Source organism: Brienomyrus brachyistius, unplaced genomic scaffold, assembly GCF_023856365.1.
Source record: "Brienomyrus brachyistius isolate T26 unplaced genomic scaffold, BBRACH_0.4 scaffold50, whole genome shotgun sequence".
Classification (NCBI taxonomy): Eukaryota; Metazoa; Chordata; class Actinopteri; order Osteoglossiformes; family Mormyridae; genus Brienomyrus; species Brienomyrus brachyistius.
This window is the reverse complement of record NW_026042325.1, coordinates 2,157,363-2,179,814: the sequence shown is the minus strand read 5'-3', so window position 1 is coordinate 2,179,814 and position 22,452 is coordinate 2,157,363. Positions and strand designations below refer to the sequence as shown.

Genomic DNA, 22,452 nt, shown 5'->3' with positions numbered 1-22,452 from the left:
TGAGATCCTCTTCTAATTGGCATTCTGAGACTGCCTTTGGCAGGATTGGTTGCTAGGTAACGAGGGGGGGAAACAGGACGTTATTGTCAGGCAAATCATAGCAAGAAATAATCTTCTTTTTCTTGTTTTAATAGTTTCATCTTTAGACTTTTTTCCGAATGATTCATGCCTCTGTTCTCTGGAGACCCTACTGAAGCTGACTGCTTTGCGTGGGTTGTGACTAAACCCCAGCTCCCTTCTCATTAATAATTCAAAGACACTGATTCTGCTTCATACCACAGTAACCCTAAATGTGTCAGACTCGGGCCACGCCTGAGGACGCCAGCTTTCCCCATGTGGCACCTTCTGATGTCAACTAGAACTGAAATGGCGACCACAAGCACGAGAACAAACATGACACAGAAAGTCCAGTCAGACACTAGAAAAGAAGAGACAGAATTCATTTAATACACACAGTACTGATTTATTTTCCTGTTTATCTGGTTGCTCGTTCTGTGATTGCCACTATTCTTCAGGGTGAGGTCATTTGATTTAAAGTGAATCATCTGATTATCACAAGGATAGTCAATAAATTTCGGGTCGGCGTCCATCGTGCGACACCCGGCAGCATCGGCAAGCACGACTGGCTCAGAGGCACCCCGGCCGTCACCTCTTTGGGGACAGTGGGGACAGGCAGGCACACCACAGGCCCTGCTCCTGCACGTGTACCATTAAAAAAACAATCCAGACATATACAGAATGTATTTCAAATCTGCATCGTGTTGGACACTAGACCGAAACTACAGAGAACGTCCATGTCAATACATCAGTTCATCTGTTTATCGGGTATTTAAAGAAAAACATTGTCCATTGATTCCGATTTTCATATCCATAAAAATCATTTTATTACAAAAAAAATCTGTATTTTAAGAAGATTATGGCAGGGATAAATATCAGTGGTGAGAAATAATAGTATAGATTCTCCTGGTATCTTACCAAGGTTTTAGAAGAGACCCAACATGTATCTTCTCGGTTGAACAGGATAAGAATCTGGGCTATGGCTCTGTTATTCAATCCCGTAAATCTGGATCTGTGCTGGTCCTAATCTGGGCTTTCCCTGTGATTCCCAAGCACAAACTGTTCCTATGAGATTCGACAGGAGGCAAGCATGATAAGAAAGTACAGCACGTATACCAGAACGCTGGAATGCTGTAGAAGCTGAGATCTCAGTCCTCTTCAGCTGAAGGCCCAGTATTGCATATGGGGAACGTGCTGGTGTGCTGGGCGAAAATGTCCCAAACCTTGGCTGAGGGGCTTTTGGGAGATGCCTTAAATATTCTGCACCGTGCAAGCGGTGGGGGGGCCCCTCCCCGTCACACCCGCATGGCAGGGTTAGTGGCCGTGAGGGGCACTGTGGAGCTGGTCTCGTAATCGAAGTCGATGGTGGTATGGTTGGCAGTGCCAAGACTGCTGAGTGAGGTGCCCGTGCCCATTTGGCGGTCCTGCAGGCTCCGCAGGTAGCTCTGCACGAGGGAGTCAGGAGGGAAGGCATTTGAAGGCTGAGACTCACTCAGGATCGGTTGTCTTACAGAGCAAACAGATAGGCATCTCAAGTAAACAAGTGCAAAACAAGAACACAATTGCGTAATTCCTGTGGAAATTAGGCTTTGAGGCATAACTACGTGCTTTGATCTGACACGTTACTGCTTTGGAACTGTAACGCTATCGCTACAGTGAGCAGCGTCGAACAGCATCGGGGGGGACTTACTGGTGCCAGGAGGTCACCAGCGTAGCGCTTGACAGGTGTGGGCTTCCGCTGGTAGGAGACCTCATGCTCCCCTGCCTGTTCGCATCTCCTGGTGTCCTTCTGACGGATCTGCATCATCTGCACGCGCTTCCGCTGCCTGCTGATTATGACTGAGGGGACGGCAGGCAGGGAAGGAGAAAGGGGGACGCAAGGGTCAGTCACCAGCATGGCAGGACTGCAAAACAGCAGGCGTCTGAAAGCCAGTCGATTCTTATTCGCTGCTTAGCCTTAGGCCTTGAAGTCCGGGTGCAGTTAGCAGTGGGTTGGTTAACAAGGTCCATTGGGGGGGGGGGGGTGCTTTTAATGTGACAATATTTGTTGTTGGTACAAAGCAAATATATGTGTAATTTGTGGAGGGATCATTAGCCTATTTCCTCAAGATCTGAGAGAATACGGAGTTTATCTGTACACTGTAAGGCCAGAAGTATTTGAACACCAGCTTCACCGGCAAAATCAAAATCAGAGGTATTAATATGAAGTTGGTCGGCCTGTTACTTTCCGTTAGATCATTGCCGGATTTGCTGCCATTCAGGTTGGCTATTGATTCAGGTCCCTTTCTGTGATCTTGTGTGGTCGACCACCTCACAAGTGAACTTTCTTCCAATAATTTTTACCTTCACTACCACTTAACTGCAGTTGACCAGAGCAGCGCCAGCGGCACTGAAACGTGAAAACCTGACTTGCTGGAAAGATGGCATCCTGTGAAGGTGCCAAATGGGACGTCACTGACCTCTCCTGTGCAACCGCCCGATCTTCTGGAAACATTTGTTGCAAAATATTGAGGAGTGACTGTGTGCTTAATTATGTACCTGTATGGCTCAATTAGGCAGTCCCTCTAATTAATAGGTATGTCCGCATACTTTTGGCCAGATGCACGCTATTGTTTAACGAAGGAATAAAAGACGAATGGCTGCGGGTAATGATGGCATCGCTCACCCTCCGCGTGGGAGAAGCCCTCTGCGGTCAGCTTCCACTGCACCAGCACTCCCAGCAGGCTTAGGGCAGGCCAGATACCCAGGATTACCCAGCTGTACCAGCAGAGCGGCGCCACAGGCTCCAATCGCAGGCAGTCATACACATACGTGACCAGCACGAGCATCTCCACGAAGTAGTCCGCAGAAACCACCATGACAGCGGCTCCGAAGACGGAGGTGGAGAGCATGGTGAACACCTTCTGCCACTGCAGGCTGAGGACGGCACACAGCATGCCGGTACCCAGCAGGGCCCCCAGCGGCACCCACACCGAGCTGGGCACGTAGAAGGGGCTGGCGGTCAGCAGGGTGGCGATGGCCATCAAGATTCCGAGCAGCAGTCCAGTCATAAAGAGGCCCACACTTCGCACCAGCATGGTGACCAGGCCGCACAGCAGGCCGATGCCCAGGCCGATGCCCGCGCTGGCCTCCACACTCAGCTGAGTGTCCAGCACCCGCTCGCGGTAGCACAGCAGGAAGATGACCACCGAGCCAAACATGAGGCCGGACAGGAACATGACAGCCTTGAAGCAGCGATAACCTGTGGAGGGAAGAGTGAGCAACATGGATCTAACATTAGGAAACACGGAGTCAAAAATCAAACAAGCCACGTACAAGGACAGCCTTTGAATGGCATCCGAAACAGGATTAAAATCACAAGTCAATAATTACACACTTAAAGAAAACACAGCAGGTGATTTCACAATGCCAGCACGTTTTTCTTTAACCAACTTCTGGAACCAGGTTTTTTTTTCATGTTCACACCGCAGGAAAGGCCTGATTGCAGTTCTTTAGAAGCAGTTCCAGAACCCTTTTTTAGTAGCTACTCCTAGATACTTTTAGTTCGAACAAAAACTCCTGGGGAGGTGCTTACAGCAACAGCTTGCTGATTGGTTGACCACAAACATGGTCATGGACTACAGAAGTTACAGGCCAAGACAGCCCAGAGACTTGTAAACCAGGACCAGGTCCCGGAACTTTGGTGTGAAAGTGCAAAGACATGTTCTTTGCTCATTAACAATCAAAAGTGCCATTAACAACTTCGCGCTGTCCTACAGGAACTTAATAGCTTCCCACACAAGTTTATAAAATGTATGTAAACTCCTGCAAAAAGAAATCATAGTGCTGGAATGACCACTGGGTCCGTGTCGGTCTGGAACTTACCAAAAAAGCAGTAGATAATTCCGAAAAGACAGCACACGGCACAGATGACAGCGGGGACCACCTCATAATTCCGGTCAATCTCTATGTCGCAGCTGTCCATGTGGGTCGTGCTGGGCTGCACTGGGTCCATCGTCTTCTAGCCGCAGGCAAAATTCGGGAACAGCACGACCAAGACTCTTACTGGCAATGCATGCCAGCGCATGAGCGAATCTGCAGGGAGAGTGTGGGAATCCATGAATGGGACAGCATGGATATACCGTGCATCGGCTCCGCTTACCAAATGTTCCAGGTCATTACTGAAAGGAGCCATGAGCAGCTCAAGTGCAAAGATAATCGATTTAAGGCTTTAAGCTGTGACTTCACGCATTTCGAGAATGGAGGACCACTAATTAGATCCAGCACGGTCTGCCGGCGCTACAAAGAGTGCTACCCCCCCGCGTTCCCCGCCCCATCCCATGGATTTCCCCTCAGCTTCAAGGAAGGTGTGAAATCTGACATCTGGGTGTGACGTTCGCTTGTGAACGTTCTCCTCCAAATGTTCATGCCTGAGTGCTTGTTGTACCCACTGCCCCCACTCAGCCCCCAACCCTCCCCACCAAAAAAAAAAATCAGATCCAGCTACTCTGACACCCAAAACCCATACTCCCTTTTTTTCCCCACCCGTCCCAAACGGTCGCCTCAGACCCCCCCCCCCCCCAGCTAGCACGGTGACTCACGGTGATATGTGACCCAGGAGATACTTCCACGGAACAAGAACACGTTCCTAAGGGGCTGTGTCACAACATGCCTCCTCGCTGAAAACACACAGCCAGCAGGTTTGGCTTTTGAATGTCTGGGGGGTTGTGATTGGCTCAGGCTGACTTTGCTCTCGTAGGAGAAGATTACAGAGACATTTCAGGGTGAGATCTTTTGAAAAGCCCGGAGTATGATCTCACTCCTACTAGGATCACATTTCAGCAAAGCCGTGCTATATTAGGAGACGGGGTCCAAAAAGATGGCTTTCAATTCTCTCCCCCCCCCTCATGTTCTGTGGGTCAATAACAGGGTAGTCTAAGGTGGGACTTTTCAGACAGAAAAGATTTAAGGTAATAAACCTGTCATTAGTCTTTTGTAAGTCTTCCATAAGCCCGCTGAATCAAATGGTAACATTGACAGGATGATGTCACCCTTGAACAAGGCCCATTTGCTCCAGCGACTATATAATCCTGCTTCCTCAAAGAAAGACATGTTGCTTTGGATCAAAGCCTTCGTTAAGTAAATAAAATATAAATGCAATGCAGATAGGATAAGGCATTCCGGGGATCAGTCAGCTTGTTCGTGTCCCCCCGCTGAAGGATGTGGATTTCAGATGGCTTTACCAGCTAATGGGCAGCTACCGTTTGTGTATCACAGGAAAGGAGACATGGCAGGAATCACTACCATGACAAAAAACAGGGATGTCTTTCTGGGTGAACACCACCGGCGTTTCACAAAAGACTTTCCGCTGAGAGGAAACGAAAGCCCAGACATGAACCAAATCTTTTTCGATCGAAATCCAAGGGGTTCGAAATGTATCACTCAGCCCACTAAACTTGACTGTAATTCATTCTTTATTTTTACATACCATACCCTGTATCATTGAATTTAATTTAGAAATTGAAAATGTATTCTTTCAAATTGTCAGTTGTACACATAAAATGCCATGTTAGTGATCAACAGATGATGTTGAGGGACAAAGAGCCATTTAATAGAAGGTTACTCCAGATAGGAACTGCTGATATAGACATGCATCTGTCTTGTCTATATGCTCTCTCACGCACACATCTGAATGTGTCCCCTATCAGCGCTGCCCCTCACACAATGGGAGGCTGTATCTGCAGACTCAGACCAAGGCAGAAGAATAAAGGCATTATGAAGCACAGAAAGCTCTGGAGATTTGGTCACAGAGTGGTCATGACCCCTACTGGTGCAGTGCATGCTGGGTATAATTCACCGCACTGCCTGACAAACATAAATAAGTAAGAGCTATGGGTTGGGGGTGCTGGGATCTGCATAAATTGTCAATACTGACACCCGTCTTGGAGAGCAGGAAAAGGTTTGCAGCCCTGTCCTCACCACCAGACCACCAAACAGAACAACATTTTAGGAAGCAGCAACTGTCCTTGTGCTACCCACCCAAACTGCAGACACATGCCGCGTCCTGTAGTGGAGAATCCCATGATGCACTGTTTCACTGTACAAGTTATGGCAGTATCACTGCACCACAGCTAAAAGGTCAATTTAGATTTAATATTAATAAACTCACTGTAACTCATTGCCTCTGCTACTCACTGGCAAATTGCCACATGAATTAATAGATACGAGAAGCATTGTTATAAACAAAGTGTTAATCTGGCACCAGAACACTAAAAACGTTAAAGAAGCTTTTTCATAACTGGTATACAGTTCCAGTCCCTTACATGCAGGGACTGGAACTCACAAGCTCCCTGCATCAGTGAACCAGTTTAACAACAGGCTAGGCTAGGCTAGGCTAGGCACCACCTTCAGTTGGGTGAATAAATTGCCCTAATGAGACAACCATGTTGCTTAATGTTGCAGTTAGTACAGCAGTTTGTGGGAGCTCTATTTCCACGGCCCAGTTAATAGCCTAACCTCCTTGACCACAAACATTCTGTTGAGCCACAAACAATGTACCTGGGACATGGAGAAAGTCTGCTGTCACCACTGCCCAGGACTGGTAAGCACTACAGAAATCGCCACCAACACCCAAAGATAATAGTAGCATAATGAAAATCCCTGATACCATCACAGATTTCATATTCTGAGTTCTTAATTGCTTTGACTGAGTTGTTGCTTGACAGGTAAGAGATTCACTGAACGATTGTCATGCTGATACCCACTTACTTGCTATAAATGTTTCTGAATATCTTTTGTCTACCAGGAACCTTGGGGACACTCAAATCAAGCTCAGTTTGGGACTGGATTTCAGCTATTTGGCGCTTTCACACCGAAGTTCCCTAACCTGGTCCCAGTTTGCTAGTCTCAACCCATAGCTTGTGTAGTTCCTGGTCACTTTCGTGTGTCACTTTTATTCTGTACAACAGGAACTGGGAGCTTTAAGCTAAATAAGCATGGGAGACCCAAAAATTCATGTTAAACTTCACACATTAGTTTTGTATGAAATTCACTGCCACAGGAAAACAATGGAGGATAAATTAGTCGTTTTGTTAGTTATTTGGTCGTTTATGGGGGATTGATCGTAATCAAAATGAGACACAGCTTTTTATTTATATTTTACTGATATGATCCATGACATGTTCACAGGGGTGTTGCTAGAGATTTTTGGCCCCATGAAGGCATATCATACTGGGCCCCCAGTCCAAACCAATCCAGTTATTTTCCAAATTTTTTAGGCCCCCTGTCACTCAGGGGCTCTTGGAATCACCCTAACGTTCCCCCTCCTTACGGTGCCCCCCTGCATGTTCATGATCCTTATTAAATCTGGTCAAAAGATTGATCTTTCATTTTTCAAAGAATAACTGCGTAACATTATCCCGCTAATAAGCGTAGACAAGTTTTACTCCTGGCACCCGCAATATTAAAAGTACATTGGTTAGCAATCAAATTTTCTGCTGCAGAAATATGGAAACACAAGCAAAAAGTATATTAACTGATGTATTAAATGTAAATCAAGATACAAAAATTATTCATTTCTGTTCAGTTTTTGGGGGTTAAGGGCTTTGCTCAAGGGCCCATGGATATGTGACTATTTTGCCAAAGCCGGTCACCAACACAGAGGCTACAGCAGAGCAGCACACCAGAGCACACCAGAATACACCACAGCACACCAGAATACACCACAGCACACCAGAATACACCACAGCACACCACAATACACCACAGCACACCAAAATAAACCACAGCACACCACAATACACCACAGCACACCAAAATAAACCACAATACACCACAGCACACCACAATACACCACAGCACACCAAAATAAACCACAATACACCACAATACACCACAGCACACCACAATACACCACAGCACACCACAATACACCACAGCACACCACAATACACCACAATAAACCACAACACGCCACCTCCAGTTTGGCTCATGTCTGCATTGCACTTGAGAAAAGTGTCGGCTAAATAAAAATATGCTGAGCCCTTGATAAAGAAATTTTTTTTCAATTATGGTCTTACGGGATTTTTTCAATCATTCTGCATAGCAGTTGTATTTGAGTAACGCAGTTAAACCTCTAATATCCTGTTATGTGATTTGAAACATGCAAGACACTAAATTAATATCCTGTTCAATTCAAACGCAGAACAAGAAACCATTAGACACTGCAGGCTGTGAGGATTACAGATGTGATACACAGGGCTGGGAGTTATATCCGTCCATAGTAAATTACCACCAAGGTGCAAACAGCACACAATTCAGCCCCAGTAATGAGAAAACAGTCCCCATTATGTTACATTTATACTGGAGAATATGGGATAACAGTTCTCTTTTGCCTGAGATAATCTCTTCTTGCGAAGATCAATGTGTAACTGCAATAAGGAAATTGGCTTCATTGTTTGCTGGCTTCACATCTAAAAGCCCTTTAACAGGATTTGCTTTATAACGACACCCAGCATGTCGCACGCGGCTTTGATAATAATAAACAGTATTTGAAAATGCATTTCACACCAAAGGCGCTAAAATAAAAACGGTAAAATGAAAAAGGTTAAAACTGTAAAAGTGAAATAAGCATAAGATTAAGCAGGAAGTGAAACAAAACAGAAAGAGGCTAGAAGAAATAGGAAGAAAAAATGCGTAAGTAAATAATAAAAACAACTAATAATGAGTGTAAATGTCACGCCCACGCAGGCGGGCCGAACACGGGCAGCTGATCTCTGGCCGATCACCCGCTACTGAAGCTCGGCTGTGACGACTTTTCCTTGTGAAGTATCGCTGCCGTTATCTTAACGCGCCTCACCAAGCACTTTCTTTGTCTCCCGTTCACCCCGTTCGTCCCACCTGCTGCATCCTGCCTGCCCGCCCGCTCTGTCCTGCCCCGCTGCCCCTGGTCCTTCCTGCCTCTCATCTCCTCGTCTCGTCCTTTGCTGTAGGACTGATATCCCCGGGACTCGACCCTCGCATGTGACCCGACCACCTGACTGGATTGCCGCACTGGATTTGTTTGTATCTGGCTTTTGTTCCCGCATCTTTGGGTCTGCCTTCTCCATTCCCGCCGTGCGTCACAGTATATACACACACAGTATATACACACACAGTATATATACATAAAACAAACAAATAAAATGAAACCCAAAAAAAGTCATCGAGATTCTGAGAAAGCTGAATATATTCAAGCAAAGTTTTAAAACAAATGTCCCCGAACAAAGCAAAACAACCTCTAACCCATGTCCTTCGGGCTCCCGGCCTGCAGGAGTGCAAAACGCAGGAAGGGAAGGAACATCAGTGCTGGGACGCTGGTTTTGCGTGACCCTTCCCGCGTGGGCAGGAAGCAGAGCAGGAAGTAAGGAGATGTGATACAGACCACATGGCAGGGCATAACCCGAAACAGACGTTAAAAAAAATCAACTGCTCAAGGTCATAACATCAATTATCTAATGACGACCACCGAGGAAGTCAAATGGCTTGATGCAGGTCGGTGTCATTTGATTTTAAAATACATGAGAGAACTGAGAGCTTTTTCTTACCATGCCTGTAATAGTGAGGATCCCCTTGGCTAGAAAAACCTGCAGAGCAAGAACAGGGTATGAAAGCAGGAGGATTGTTTTCTCTCTGGTCTTATTTGAAAAGCAATTGTCTCTATAGTCAGCTATGTAGGCTAAAACATTGGCCTTCAGATGTACGAAGTAAATGACTCTTGGAGGGTGACAAAAGCATTTTGAAAGGTCCCAGTGGTTAAGCTGGCTTCCTATTTCACTTAACGACAGAGATCATGAATGAGAAAAGTCTGTCTTCCGGCTATGGGTCACGCAGTAATGAAATTCAGTCAGTATTGTATTATATGGTGTTTTACCAAGAGTCGAGCTGTACCCATGCCGTACCATTAACTGAATGTTGTCCATTGTAAATAATGAAAGCTGTTCTCGAGCCGGACCCCTGCTAAAACGGCCCTGCTTATGCCTCGTTTCCCCTGGCCTGGTGCCGGTGCCCGTGTGACATGGTGCCCCAATCCGGCACCGGTCCCACGCGTGATGGAAAAAAAACGTCTCCAGCACGGTACCACAGAATTCGGCACCGTAACATCGGTCCAGACCTTCTGCATGCCCAAAAAACAAGTATAAATATGTCGCAGGTTGAATACACAAAATATTGCGGCATCCGAGTGGGAAAGAGATCATGAGGCGGACTGCAAAGTCTTGTATTAAGCAGACTCTTATAGTGCGATCGTTAAAAGGACAGCGGGAAAACAGCGAGCGAGAATAAACTTACACAAACAGACGGGGGGGGCCTTTATGGAGAGAGAAGTGGATGCAGGCAGTAGAGACATGGTGCAATGAGTGAAACCAAACTAACTAAATACAGATTAACCTTCCCTTTACTTCCACCTACGTAACATTTCTGTTCCGTTCTTTTTTTTACACCAGTGGAAACGCAGGCAGGTTCTCAAAAAGCACCAAGCAAGAACCAGCCCACCAGCAGCAGCAGCCACACCCGGTCCGTGTTTGGTGGAAAGGAGGCATTAGTTACAGGGCAGAGAGCGTGACCAAACCAAGCGGGATGCGTCTCCACCATCTGATTGGTCGAAATGCACCAAATATACCAGATACCGCTGTTCTGCACATGGATTATCTGAAGGGAAATAGGTCGTGTTCCACGCTTTATTCATTATTAATGGTATCACACATTGTGGTGTATTGATGCATTCCCGATAACCCAGAACTTGAAAATTTCCAACCGCCTACTTAACGTACTACAGAACAGCTGAATGGAATGGATTCGTAATGCAAATTGTACAAGTGAATGCTAATTCTACTAGCGTTTGATGCTGACATAAAATGGTGATTCTCACAGATGTGCTAGCTGAAATTAGCCTATAGTAAATCAAGATGTACACCGAGTGAGCAGTGAATACGCATCTCTTCGGTTTTACATCACTGTTACTCTTCAAACCCAGCAAGGCCTTTACCGACCCGACCCTCCTGCAAAGGAAAACTTAAGTGAGCTGGAACCGAGCTGTAACTAGTCCCTCTTCACACTACGGCTTGGCTGGAGCTCGGTTCCTGTTTGCTAAAAAGGTGGAAAGTGCTGTGGTGTATTCTGGTGTGCTGTGGTGTATTCTGGTGTGCTCTGGTGTGCTGCTCTGCTGTAGCCTCTGTGTTGGTGAAAAAGGTGGAAAAGCACCAGTAGCCTGAGGCAGTTGCTTATGAAATTTCCTGAAAAATCTTGAAATGTATATAATCAGACAGAATGTATCTCACCACAAGTCCTCGTGATATATGTTCACACAACCAACTTTATCTTACAGCTTATATAAATAGGAAAAAGTTACAACTATAATTAGCCACGTATTCATTGTCTTTGAAAAAGATATACTTCCTCTATCTGTATTCAAATTCCTGTTTACTCTTTGTAGCTTCCATCAATAGTGGGAAATACAGCCAACCTCACTCCAGTGTCCTACCACCTTTTCTGATGAAACACTTTGTTCCCAGACTGAAAAGGGGGGAGGTGAACAGTTCTGATTTTGGTACCGACACCCACTGGTCCTGCTCAGACCCAGAAACAAGAAATCAGTATGCAAGGCTTTGCTTTGAAATTAGGCCCCGTTCAAAAGGCCTTTGTCTGAGAAGAATGTGCTCTCTGAAGTCTGTGCCCGAAGTTGGTCTGTCTGGGTGGAAAAAGCTTCACGATTTCACGACGGAGCAGGAGAAGCAGCCTAAGCATGGTGGATTACACAGTAATACACCGTTTGTTCACTGTCACCCACGTTAAAGTACGATGCTTACGTTTCACCTCTGGCTGGCGATAGGCAGGTCTCTTAGGGTAGGTGTGTGTTTATGTGTGTGTGAGTGAGTGTGACTGAGAATCTGCACCTATGGTAAAACAAAAAAAAGAATTCGGTGATTATTAAACTTGAGAATAACCGAGTCCAAAACATATTAGGATGACAAGTACAATTACCTTCCATCTCTTTTCCACTACTTATCCAGGCTCGGGTCATGGGGACAGCAGTCTAAGCAGGGATGCCCAGTCCTCCCTCTCACCAGCCACCTCCTCTAGCTCCACCAGGAGAATACCCAGGCGCTCCTAGGCCAGCCGAGAGATATAGTCCCTCCAGTGTGTCCTGGGTCTGCCCCAGGGCCTCCTCCCAGTTGGACATGCCCGAAACCCCTCCCCAGGGAGCCATCCCAGAGGCATCCTAGACAGGTGCCTGAACCACCTCAACTGGCTCCTTTCGATGCAGAGGAGCAGTGGCTTTACTCTGAGCTCCTCCTGAATGTCTGAGCTCCTCCTGAATGACTGAGCTCCTCACCCTGTCTCTAAGGCTGAGCCCAGCCACCCTGCGGAGGAAACTCATTTCAGCCACTTGTATCTCATTCTTTTGGTCACTACCCGGAGTTCATGGCCATAGGTGAGGGTAGGAATGTAGATCAACCGGTAAACTGAGAGCTTTGCTTTTTAGTTCAGCTCCCTCCTCACAAAAACATAACAGTACAGCGTCCACGTTACTGCCCAAACTGCACTGATCCGCTTGTTTATCTCCCGCTCCCTTCTTCCCTCACTTGTGAACAAGACCCCGCGATACTTAAACTGCTCCACTTGAGGCAGCACTCATCCACTCACCCAGCTTCAGCACGTCGGCGGGCCCTTGAGCGAGGCCCTTAACCCCCAGCCCCCTGGGCGCCGCTACGGGTGGCTGCACTTCGCGGACGGCTTACTCCACAAAAAGCAAGTTGTGGGAGGCGTAAAGACAATTTCCCAACGGGGATTAATAAAGTATCAATTATTATTATTATTATTATTATTATTATTATCCCCACCAGCAGAGGGCAATCCACCCTTTTCCGATCGAGAACTATGGTTTCTGACTTGGAGGTGCTGATCCTCATCCTGGCTGCATCATATTCAGCTCAAAATTCTGTCCAAAAAAGTTGTGAACAGAATCGGTGACAAAAGGCAGCCCAGGCGGAGTCCAACACCCAGAGGGAATGAGTCTGACTTACTGTTGGCAATGCAAACCCAGCTCTTATTCCCTTTGTACAGGGAGCTGAAGGCCTATAAAAAGGAACCCCATACTTCTGGAGCACCCCCCACAGGACCCCCCGACGGAAACAGCGATATACCTTTTCCAGGTCCACGAAACACATGTAGACTGGTTGGGAATACTCCCACGAACCCTCCAGTATCCTTGTGAGGGTGAAGAGATGGTCCAGTGTTCCATCACCAGGACGGAATCCACATTTCTCCTGGATCTTAGGTTCAACCACCGGACAGACCCTCCTCTTCAGTACCCCAGCATAGACCTTCCCAGGGAGGTTGAAGAGTGTGATCCCCCCTGAAGTTGGAACACATCCTCTGGTCCCCTTTCTGAAAGACTGGGACCACCACAAGCTAACCCAGCCCTGAGGGCCACCACAAGCTAACCCAGCCCTGAGGGCCTGCTTTTCAGTCTGACAGCATGTTGGCTTACAACAGTTGACAGCTGAGCCCCCTCTTCACTCCAGTGCCCAAAACACATGAACCCAGATCCGATAATACGATTATAAAATCGATCATCCAACTACAGCTTTGGGTGCTCAGGGGTCAGGTGCATTTATAAACACCCGTATGTGATTATCACAGAAGTCCAATAACAGATCACTGCTCGGATTACGAACAGGAAGGCCATCCCTCCCAATCACACCCAAGTCTCACTGTCATTACCTACATGAGTGCTGGAGTTTCCCAGCAGAATAATGGAGCCTCCATACGGGACACTTTCCAGCACCTCCCTTCCAAGGCCTCTGAACTGGTCATTGGCGCGTAAACAGACAACAGTCAGAGTCTGTCCCCCAACACGAAGTCGAAGAGAGGCAACCCTCTCATCCCCCGGGGTAAACTCCAATGCACTGGCACCAAACTGGGGGGCTACAAGTAGTCCCACCCCTATCCGGCGCCTCTCATCATGGGCAACTCCAGAGTGGAATAGAGTCCAGCCCCTCTCCGGGAGTTTAGTTCCAAAGGCTGAGCCACGTGTCGAGGTGAGCCCGACTATATCTATGCCCAGCTGGGCCCCATGGCTGAAGGCCCGGCCACCAGGCACTCGCCCTCAACTTCCCGTGGAATTACGAATATCATTAAAAAATAGATTTCAAAGCAAAAAAACAAAAAAAACAAAAGTGAACAAGCTATCATGCATCTAACCCCCCCTCCTTCTTCACTGATCCAGGGCCACTGTACTCCAAGGCCTTTCCGAAACACAGGGACAAAAGTCTTTGTACTTTAAGGTCATGGGGGGGGTGCTGTTTAAAAAGGCTAAATGAGCTAGAAGTCACAAAGAAGCATCTCTATCCACAAGCAATGCACAGACGTTGAAATGCACAGCACTACACAAGACAGCAGGCTGTACCAGCGGGCACGTGCAGACACACTCGGGACGCACTGCGTTACACCCCGACTATTAAAAACAGCTCACAGAACAATATCCTTTGTGAATTGTGACGTCGAGCAGCTTGTACAGGAAATCCGATACACCACGCAAGTGGCCCAGGTTTCAACCAGAGTTTCATTAATTTAATTCAATCGCTGAGCAAAGAGATGATAATTGTTCTGTTTATCGCTGGTCAGCCGATATGATCATCCTGACAATGGAAGCTGCAGTCACGCAGACATCCATAGAGCAGCAGTCAATTAAAACGTTAATGTGGCATTGTAGAGCACCAGTCATGTTCCAGCAAAGGTACTATCAGATCTGCCCTGAAACTGCATCTATCACTGCACATTCTCTCTCTCTAGCCTGCAAAAAACATACTATTTTTAAATTCTATGGAGCCTAATTCATGGTCCGCCAACAGCAAACCTTCCGTACAGAAGTTCTGCAAACTGTAAGGGAAATCAAGAAAAAAAAAAGACAAACAAAGGTCAATTTGTTTTTAGCCAACTTGAAACACAAGTGAGGACAAGATCAGTGTCAGCCAGTGTCCTGGGAGCAATTGGGGTGAAGGGCTTTGCTCCAGAGGCCAATGGCCACATCAGTCTGATAGCCATCGGATTTGAATCGCTGACCTGATGATCATGGGCACAGTCCTAACCGACACACCAAACAAACCATCTAACACAAACAAACAAAACGAGTTTTTGTTCTGCATGAAACTTCTACAGCTACCCTGTCCACCCAGAAATCTTTGCCAATCCATCGACTGTTGCTTCATCTGACTTCCTCTGTGGGCCCCTGGAGGATGGACTCCCCCTTTGAGTCTGGTTCCTCCCAAGGTTTCTTCCTTCTAGGGAGTTTTTCCTTGCCACTGTCGCCTCTGTCTTTGCTCACTGGGGGGTAATGTTGTGAAAAAGCGAGATACACACAAAGCTGAACTGAATGGACAGTGGGGGGAAACCGGAGAGCAGGTGTGTGTGCTCTTCCTAATTATAACCAACCTACAACAGGACCGATATCGCTCGTTTTCATATTAAGTCCTGGTTCAGTCCCATGGAGGGGTGACATCGTAAATGGGCCATATGCACTATGGCCCATTTGGGTCCAGCTTTCTCTGCCACCCGGCACAGCCCAGCGTGGAGAACAGACCTTGGCCTCCCCTCAGAGGCCACCATGGATAACGGACTCATTGATGGACTTCGTCTTCATTCTCAATCCCAGCATATACCTCCCATTTAGCAAGCATGTCCACTCTTTTCTGTTTTCAGTAATGTTAGTCTGCCCGAGGGAAAGGGGGGGGCAGCTAGGTGACCTTGGACCCCACCAGAGATTTTTTTTCTCCCTACTTGGGAGTTTTTGGCTCCTCTCCTCCGCTGTCTCTCCATCTTTCTTTATTAAATCTCTTTCTTTCCTTTTTTCCCCTGTTCTGTATCTCCCTGTTTCATGTATCACAACACAACCCTGTAAAGCGCTTTGGGACAACTCTGTTGTGAACGGCGCTATATAAAAATAAATTGAATTGAAGTAAGAACTCACAAATTCAGACTGATTAATGCCCAGAACTTTTAAAATCAACCATAAAACAATATGTTAATGCAGAGGCATTAAGGAAAAGCCCTTCCAGCATTTTAATGTTGTGTAACATCTCTGGAATAGGTGGTAAATAACGTGTAAAATCATTCTGTAAAACATCCGGCTACATAAATGGGTAAATAAAGTTAGTTCCAATAATTGCATCGCCTGGGCAATACATTTAAAAACACAGACAGCAATTACAGCAGAGTGGTACACAGGGATAGGTGTGTCATTTAGATAGATAGAACTTTATTAATCCCTCGGGAAGGTTCCTCTGGGAAATTCTAGTTCATTCATATCTCAATGACCCTTAATTATTAAATTTATTTATCTGGTTCATTGTAACTCTTCTACCTTCTGATGGTGGCTGACGTTGCAGCAACTCATAACATCCTTTCTTGTCCAAACATTTTTTACTCATAATTGCCTGGACTCAATGTTGAATTGCAAAGATCCGAAGAATTTTTCAGAATAATGGCAAAGAAACCAAATAAACTCTGAAAATGACCACGGCCAGTGATAATTCAACCAACAAACCAAGAACACATCCCTTAAGATGAAGCCAAGCTATTGAAGAAACCTAATTCTTGTTATAACCTATCAGAACAAGCAGCCATAACACTTAATAGGAACTAAAACATAACTTGAGGGCCCAGCTGACATATTTTTTTCTGCAGAAAATTACAACAAGAAAGCATCCATCCATCCATCCATCCATCCATCCATTTTCTATACCGGCTTTGCCAATGCAGGGTCCGGAGCCTATCCCAGAAGCAATGGGCACAAGGCAGGGAATAACCCAGGATGGGGGGCCAGCCCACTGCAGGACTCAAACCGTTCACACACAATCATAAGAGAGGAAAAATAAACTACCAGTAAAAATAGAGAAGTCAAAGGTGCTCGTGTGACTCCCTGTAGCTCTACCTAGATCAGGCCTGCAGCGTCCTTACCGGGGTAAAGGCGGAGGTCCACAGGCCTGACCAGAAGACCACTACTCCTGTCACCACCTCAGTCGGATGCCGGCAACATTTCCAGCAGCTACTGCTGAGGTGTGTGGCAGAAGGTATCGCCTTCCTCAAAGGGAAATGAAGGCTTCACAGGAAGTCTTAAGCCCTTCCTGCTTCATCTCAGGTCTTGTTGGGAGGTGGAAAAAAAAAACCGTCTGGGAAGATTTTCCCAGGCTGGGCGAGGCACAGCCATCTGGTCCCAGTAAGCAGGGGTGTAACTAGAGAAGCACTGTGACTGCCTGGGGGGGGGGTTCCATGCTATCATTACACCTTAAAGCAGGCACACTCTAACCACTAAACACGCCTCCATCCTTACCGCGTTAACTCATGTCAACTTTACAGCCTGAGTAGCCTGTTGTTTTTGTTCTCTTAAACAACAAAAACATGAAACCTGACACCAGGGGAGACGATACTAATAAAAGAGGGAGAGGGGGAAAATAATAATAAAGGATCGGAACCCACGATTCCGTCAGTGTAAAGCGGAAGAAGACGCGACAAGGCATTATGAAAATCCGGTCGCAGTGTTATCTATGGGCTCAGCCACCCAGAGCAAACAGCGGCGGGGGGCGGCGTGCGGGGGGCGGTTATAGCGTGCGAGGAGGGTCACGCGTTTAGAAAGGTTGGAAACCCCAGCTGTACCCAAACCCGCGCGTTTAATGGCCGTGATTTCGCCAGTCATTTCTGCCCAGTAGGTCGGAGCTTCTTGCTTAGAGCCGATTTTACGCTGCTCTGCTGTCATGCACGAATGCATGAATTTATTTAACCGGTTGTTTTTGACATTTGTAAGTAAATTATGGTTATCCGCTTGTTTCCACATTTTGTTGTATCGGGTTTCTTTCACTGCCAAATATAACATACAACAGCCAAAGTATTTATATATGAATAGATAGTAAATAGGCCTATAGAATTTATTATAAACTAGGAAATACAATATAAAGTAGGAGTATGGAAAAACCTGGAGACCCCCCCAGGCACACTGACCTTACCGTACATACATTAGCCCCAAAATAAGAGGGGATTGTAAAATATACTTCAGATATCAGCCCACATCCCGATTTAATGCATGCGGTATTTCTTTCCGGTATAATCCTCAACAAATATTAATATAATCACTTGTGGAAGAAGCCAACGTAAGAGGTGAAGGCTGCAGGAAGGAAGCTTCTGGGGGGGACTGTCCCGTCCTGTCAGCGGCATAGTCACCTCCAACTTTCCCGTCCTTTTAGTTCTTAATGCAAAAACAGGTGGAAAATTTTAAGCCGAGAAGTTATTCAGTTATTCAATTATTGGCCGCGAAGCACGGCAAATAAGAGCCGGTCCCAATGGGCCAGAACCTGCAGGCAGACTCAGGATGTTACACTTTAATGCCATTTTACAGCGAATTAGGGGAAATTCTAAATGTAAGCTGGTTAAATTGCGACTAATGTGATACAAGGCGGTTGACTTGTTCTTTTACTGCCGATATAACAGCAGGAAAAACGTCAACTTACCACTGACGCCCCGATGACTGGATCCGTCTCCAAACAGAATAACAACCGCAAAATAAACTCAGGGAAGTCGGAACGACTGTTGGACTTTTACTTTTTTCTGTTATACGTCTTGATTTCCACTGATATGTATGCAACGTTGTTCATTTTTAATTTATCCCAGCTCCTCTCGCCGTGTATGTGAGTTTTTTCGGTGCCTGCAGATCTGTTTTCGAAGAAAGAAAAATGGAGAGCCACGTTTGCTGAATCTGAGCAGTTAGGTTATGCTGAAGTTCTTGCCGTTAATTCGTAACATTTCCCAGGAATCGTTTCATATGGCCAGTTGGCTTGCAGCGTCTGGAAAAAGTTAGCAGACCAAAGGGGTTCCTTCCCCCTCTTTCCCTTTCTCTCTTCTCCGCCTCTTCTCTGTCTGCTTGGCTTCAGCTGTAAACTGATGCACATGGGACAGTCGGTTACTCAGTCTAAACTTCTTTTTTTTAAATAGTGAAAATAGTGAAAGCCTTTCTTTCACTCCTCCGCTGCCCAGAGAACAGCTGAAAACACCATAGCCTATTGCTCATAACCGGCCGTCTCAGGAGACGAGAGAGGGAAGAAGGGGGGGGAAAGAGGGAGGGGAGGGGGGAAGGAAGAGGGAGGGGAGAAAGAGGGAAGGAAAAGGGAGAGAAGAGGGGAAAGAAGGATGCTATGGGGAAGGAAGAGGGGGGGAAAGAGGGATAAAAGGGGGAGGGGAGAAGGGGGAGGGAAGGAGAGAATCCTGGAAGAGGCTGATGCCAGCAAAAGTGACACAGCGAAGCATGTCTTAATCTACATTATCATAATCATCATTACCAACGTTATATATATATATATATATATTAAGCATAGAAAATGCCAAACGAGTGTAGGCTATCGTGTATTACAATGTAATAGTTATTTTAATGTGCATTAAGAACTCGTATAAAGCAAACACATTATTCACAAGCTACAACAGCAGAGTGAAAGGTGTCAAAGGGACAGTGTATTTTAGCCTAATGGGGAGCTACCGCAAAGGTATACTTGGGCATCGAGGTGTCATACTTTTAATTAATGTTGGCTTAGTCCAAATACACAAGGAGGCGCAGTTTGGCAGCTTTGGACTCCGTCGGGGTTCCACGTACATTAGGCGAAGTCGGTGTTGCCCCTCCAGGAAGGCAAACGGCATGAGAGGGAAAATGTCTAACTTGGATTTGTTGTATTTTTAATGTACATGAGGAGCAGGAGACGCACAGAATTCCGGTCTGCCGTAAAACGTGCCCTGTTGCCTCTACTGTGAAATAAACCTGAACACCCACAATATGTCGTGCTTAATGAGCCCCCCCCCCCCCCCAAGAAAAGTGGGTACATGCCGTTTTTGCAGAAGCATTATAGACGCATTTCACAGTTTAACGCTAGGATGCCAAAGCTTCATGCCAGTCATTAGCAAGTCGATATGGCGATATGTGTGTGTATGTTTCTGTTTATTCGAGCACAGCCAGTCACAGACCTTCTGTTTTCGTGCTGCATGCTTGAAGTGTAGCTTCCTAATGAGTAATTGTGTTCGCCGTTAATCAATGACGAGATATGCAGCCTTTCTCTGAATATAGGCCTACTGTGAGACGATGAGGTGCTCCCTTTGTCCACCCTCCCACCTCCTCCGACTCCAGTTCGATTAGCCTGATTTCACACCGCATGTTATTTGGATTTTGCATTGCTGTAAACCGCTTTGGTGACCAGTGGTTATTGATTGATTATTCTGTTGTTCCCTAAAGCTAAATTGCTGAATTCTACTTTGGATGTGTATATTTCTACCCCTGTTCTATAGAATTAGGCTATACTGTATTTTGTTGTGAAACAGCGGACAGGTGTGACATGTGTAGCCTACAATGATGGACGGCTGCAGATCAGGGGGGTTTTCAGCCTCTCTTAAATCAGGACCCACCAAATGAAAACAGACCACAGCTTGGGACGCCTTACAATTAACGAGTGAGTTGATATACTCACTAAGATCAATTAAATTGGGTTGCCTCTTTTATATGTTTTGCGCTGGGGTGGAGGTAGGGGTTGGAGATCACGCACTTCATCATGGTACAGATGACTAATGATGAGACACATGAGAGACTCAAGCTTGCATTTTGTTCACTTTTCTGAACTATTCCTGCAAATACCCCGGATAATGGAAAACAAGTTGAAAACCCTTTTACTGGAAAATCGGGTTTGCGTTCAAAAAAATCACTGCGAAGAAACCCTGACTAAATGCATCATGGGAATGTCCACGTTATAGTTTCTGCTGTAGTCAGCTGAAGGTTACTGTAATCCAGTAATGATTATGTCTGTTGTTATGTATGTAATTGTCACTGTCGCCATCCATTTTATGTTCCAACTCCGGCTTCTCCGGAGCACAGTCGTATCCTCCCACTTTGAGACATGTTGGTGGGACACGGGGGTTTTGATTACATGTTGTGCGACATGAAACTTCTTGGCACAACACCGCTCCCTCAGTTCCATGGTTTCCAGATGCCAGTAATTGCACACAGGAACCTTTACACTTTAATTTCAACTTTTATAAATAGGAATGTGGCTTCATACAGAACGTCCTTCGATCTTCTCCTCAGATGTACCAAAGAAACATGCTGTCGAGTCATGCTATTCTAGAAGTTTTCTGCAGAATCTAGCATCTGCATTGTAAGGACTACACTTGACTGGACTTAGCTGTGAAATGGAGCAGCGTGCAGTTACGCAGCTGGGAAGGGATACTGCTCTGCTTTGTCAACTGACGTCCATGTGCGTCTTTTTTTTTTAAGATAGCAACCCCTTCGAGCGCCTCTCATTGTGTCTTGAAGGGGGGGGGGTGTCTTTCAGAGAGAGGCAGGTCTATCCAGATGTCTCTGGCAGGAAGCGGTTAACACAGTCCAGATGTGGGGAGAGGAGGCTGTCGCAGCTGTGGAGAGGTGGAAAGAACGCAGGATGCAATGAGGGTCTGTCTGATAACCGCTCCCAGTTTCTAATAAAGCATACTTAGGGTAAATGTTTAAAATCATTTTGCTACGGATTAAATGAATGGGTGTCTAAAAATCATAGCACAAACCAAGAGAAAGCATGACAATAAAGTTTTAATTTCATCGGTGTGTCAACTGCAGTATCTTACAGTGTTGTAATCTAACAGTTAAAACTGTGTAAGGTACGAGATATTGCGTGTAATAATCTTTATTTTTTTATAATAAAAAAATATTTTTGCAGAGCGCATAACGTTAATGAAATCTTTACCGAAATCTTATTACGAAGTTCTCCCTCTAGCGGCCATGAAGCATATTTTCATCATCAGAATACTTATTAGAAACACATGACTTTTCGATCAACGCATACAACTCATATTTACGCTGCTCTTATTTAACCCCGTTTTGTCATGCTTCACTTTTCCTAACCTCTCTTCACCTTAAGATTTCCAGTATCAAAAACAACATAGAATGAGATGGCTGAGTACTTAAAACCGCTTAAGGACCATTGCGCTCTTAACACGTGGGTCTGAATACCATTCTTGACGGTGCTCTTTGGAAGCTTAGCCTAACTGCCCTTATAGGGGTCTGGGTGGCTCAGTGGGATAGGGCCATATGCCTGTGATCGGCGTGTCCCTGGGATGGCAGAATGATCTCAGCTAGGCCATTAACCCCAGTGACTGGCTGACCATGCTTTGGATAGAGGTGCCTGCTAAATTAAAGTTACTCTACATCAGGGGTCACCAACATGGTGCCCGCGGGCACCAGGATGCCCCCCAAGCACCAGGAGTAGCCCACGGCGCTGTTCTAAAAATAGCACAACTCACCAGTGAGCAGCATCTAAAATTTTATTTTATCCTGTTGCTATTCTTCTTTAATCACATTTGTAT

General features: G+C 46.0%; 1 protein-coding gene across 4 annotated transcripts; it reads right to left on the bottom strand.

Annotated features, from left to right (window-relative positions):
- Positions 1–438: 438 nt before the first annotated feature.
- Positions 439–19,167, bottom strand: LOC125723601 (transmembrane protein 198-like). Of its 4 annotated transcripts, none has more exons than XM_049000335.1 (5): positions 18,576–19,166; positions 3,922–4,131; positions 2,723–3,298; positions 1,748–1,896; positions 439–1,502 (listed from the first exon to the last, which is right to left on the bottom strand). In XM_049000335.1, the coding sequence occupies exons 2-5, from the start codon at positions 4,049–4,051 to the stop codon at positions 1,353–1,355; spliced, it is 1,005 nt and encodes a 334-aa protein (XP_048856292.1). In that variant the 5' UTR covers positions 4,052–4,131; positions 18,576–19,166; the 3' UTR covers positions 439–1,352. The 4 variants fall into 4 exon arrangements, with proteins under 4 accessions (XP_048856292.1, XP_048856293.1, XP_048856294.1 ...); XM_049000336.1 differs by lacking the exon at positions 18,576–19,166 and adding an exon at positions 17,032–17,618; XM_049000337.1 differs by lacking the exon at positions 18,576–19,166 and adding an exon at positions 12,055–12,335.
- Positions 19,168–22,452: the final 3,285 nt, after the last annotated feature.

Bases quoted from the DNA above. Each gene is read 5' to 3' on its own strand.
- LOC125723601 (XM_049000335.1), bottom strand. From the start codon at position 4,051: ATGGACCCAGTGCAGCCCAGCACGACCCACATGGACAGCTGCGACATA. The intron at 1,897-2,722 runs GTGAGCGATGCC...CCGTCCCCTCAG, and splicing joins GGGCTTCTCCCACGCGGAGG to TCATAATCAGCAGGCAGCGG. The intron at 1,503-1,747 runs GTAAGTCCCCCC...TCCCTCGTGCAG, and splicing joins CTGGTGACCTCCTGGCACCA to AGCTACCTGCGGAGCCTGCA.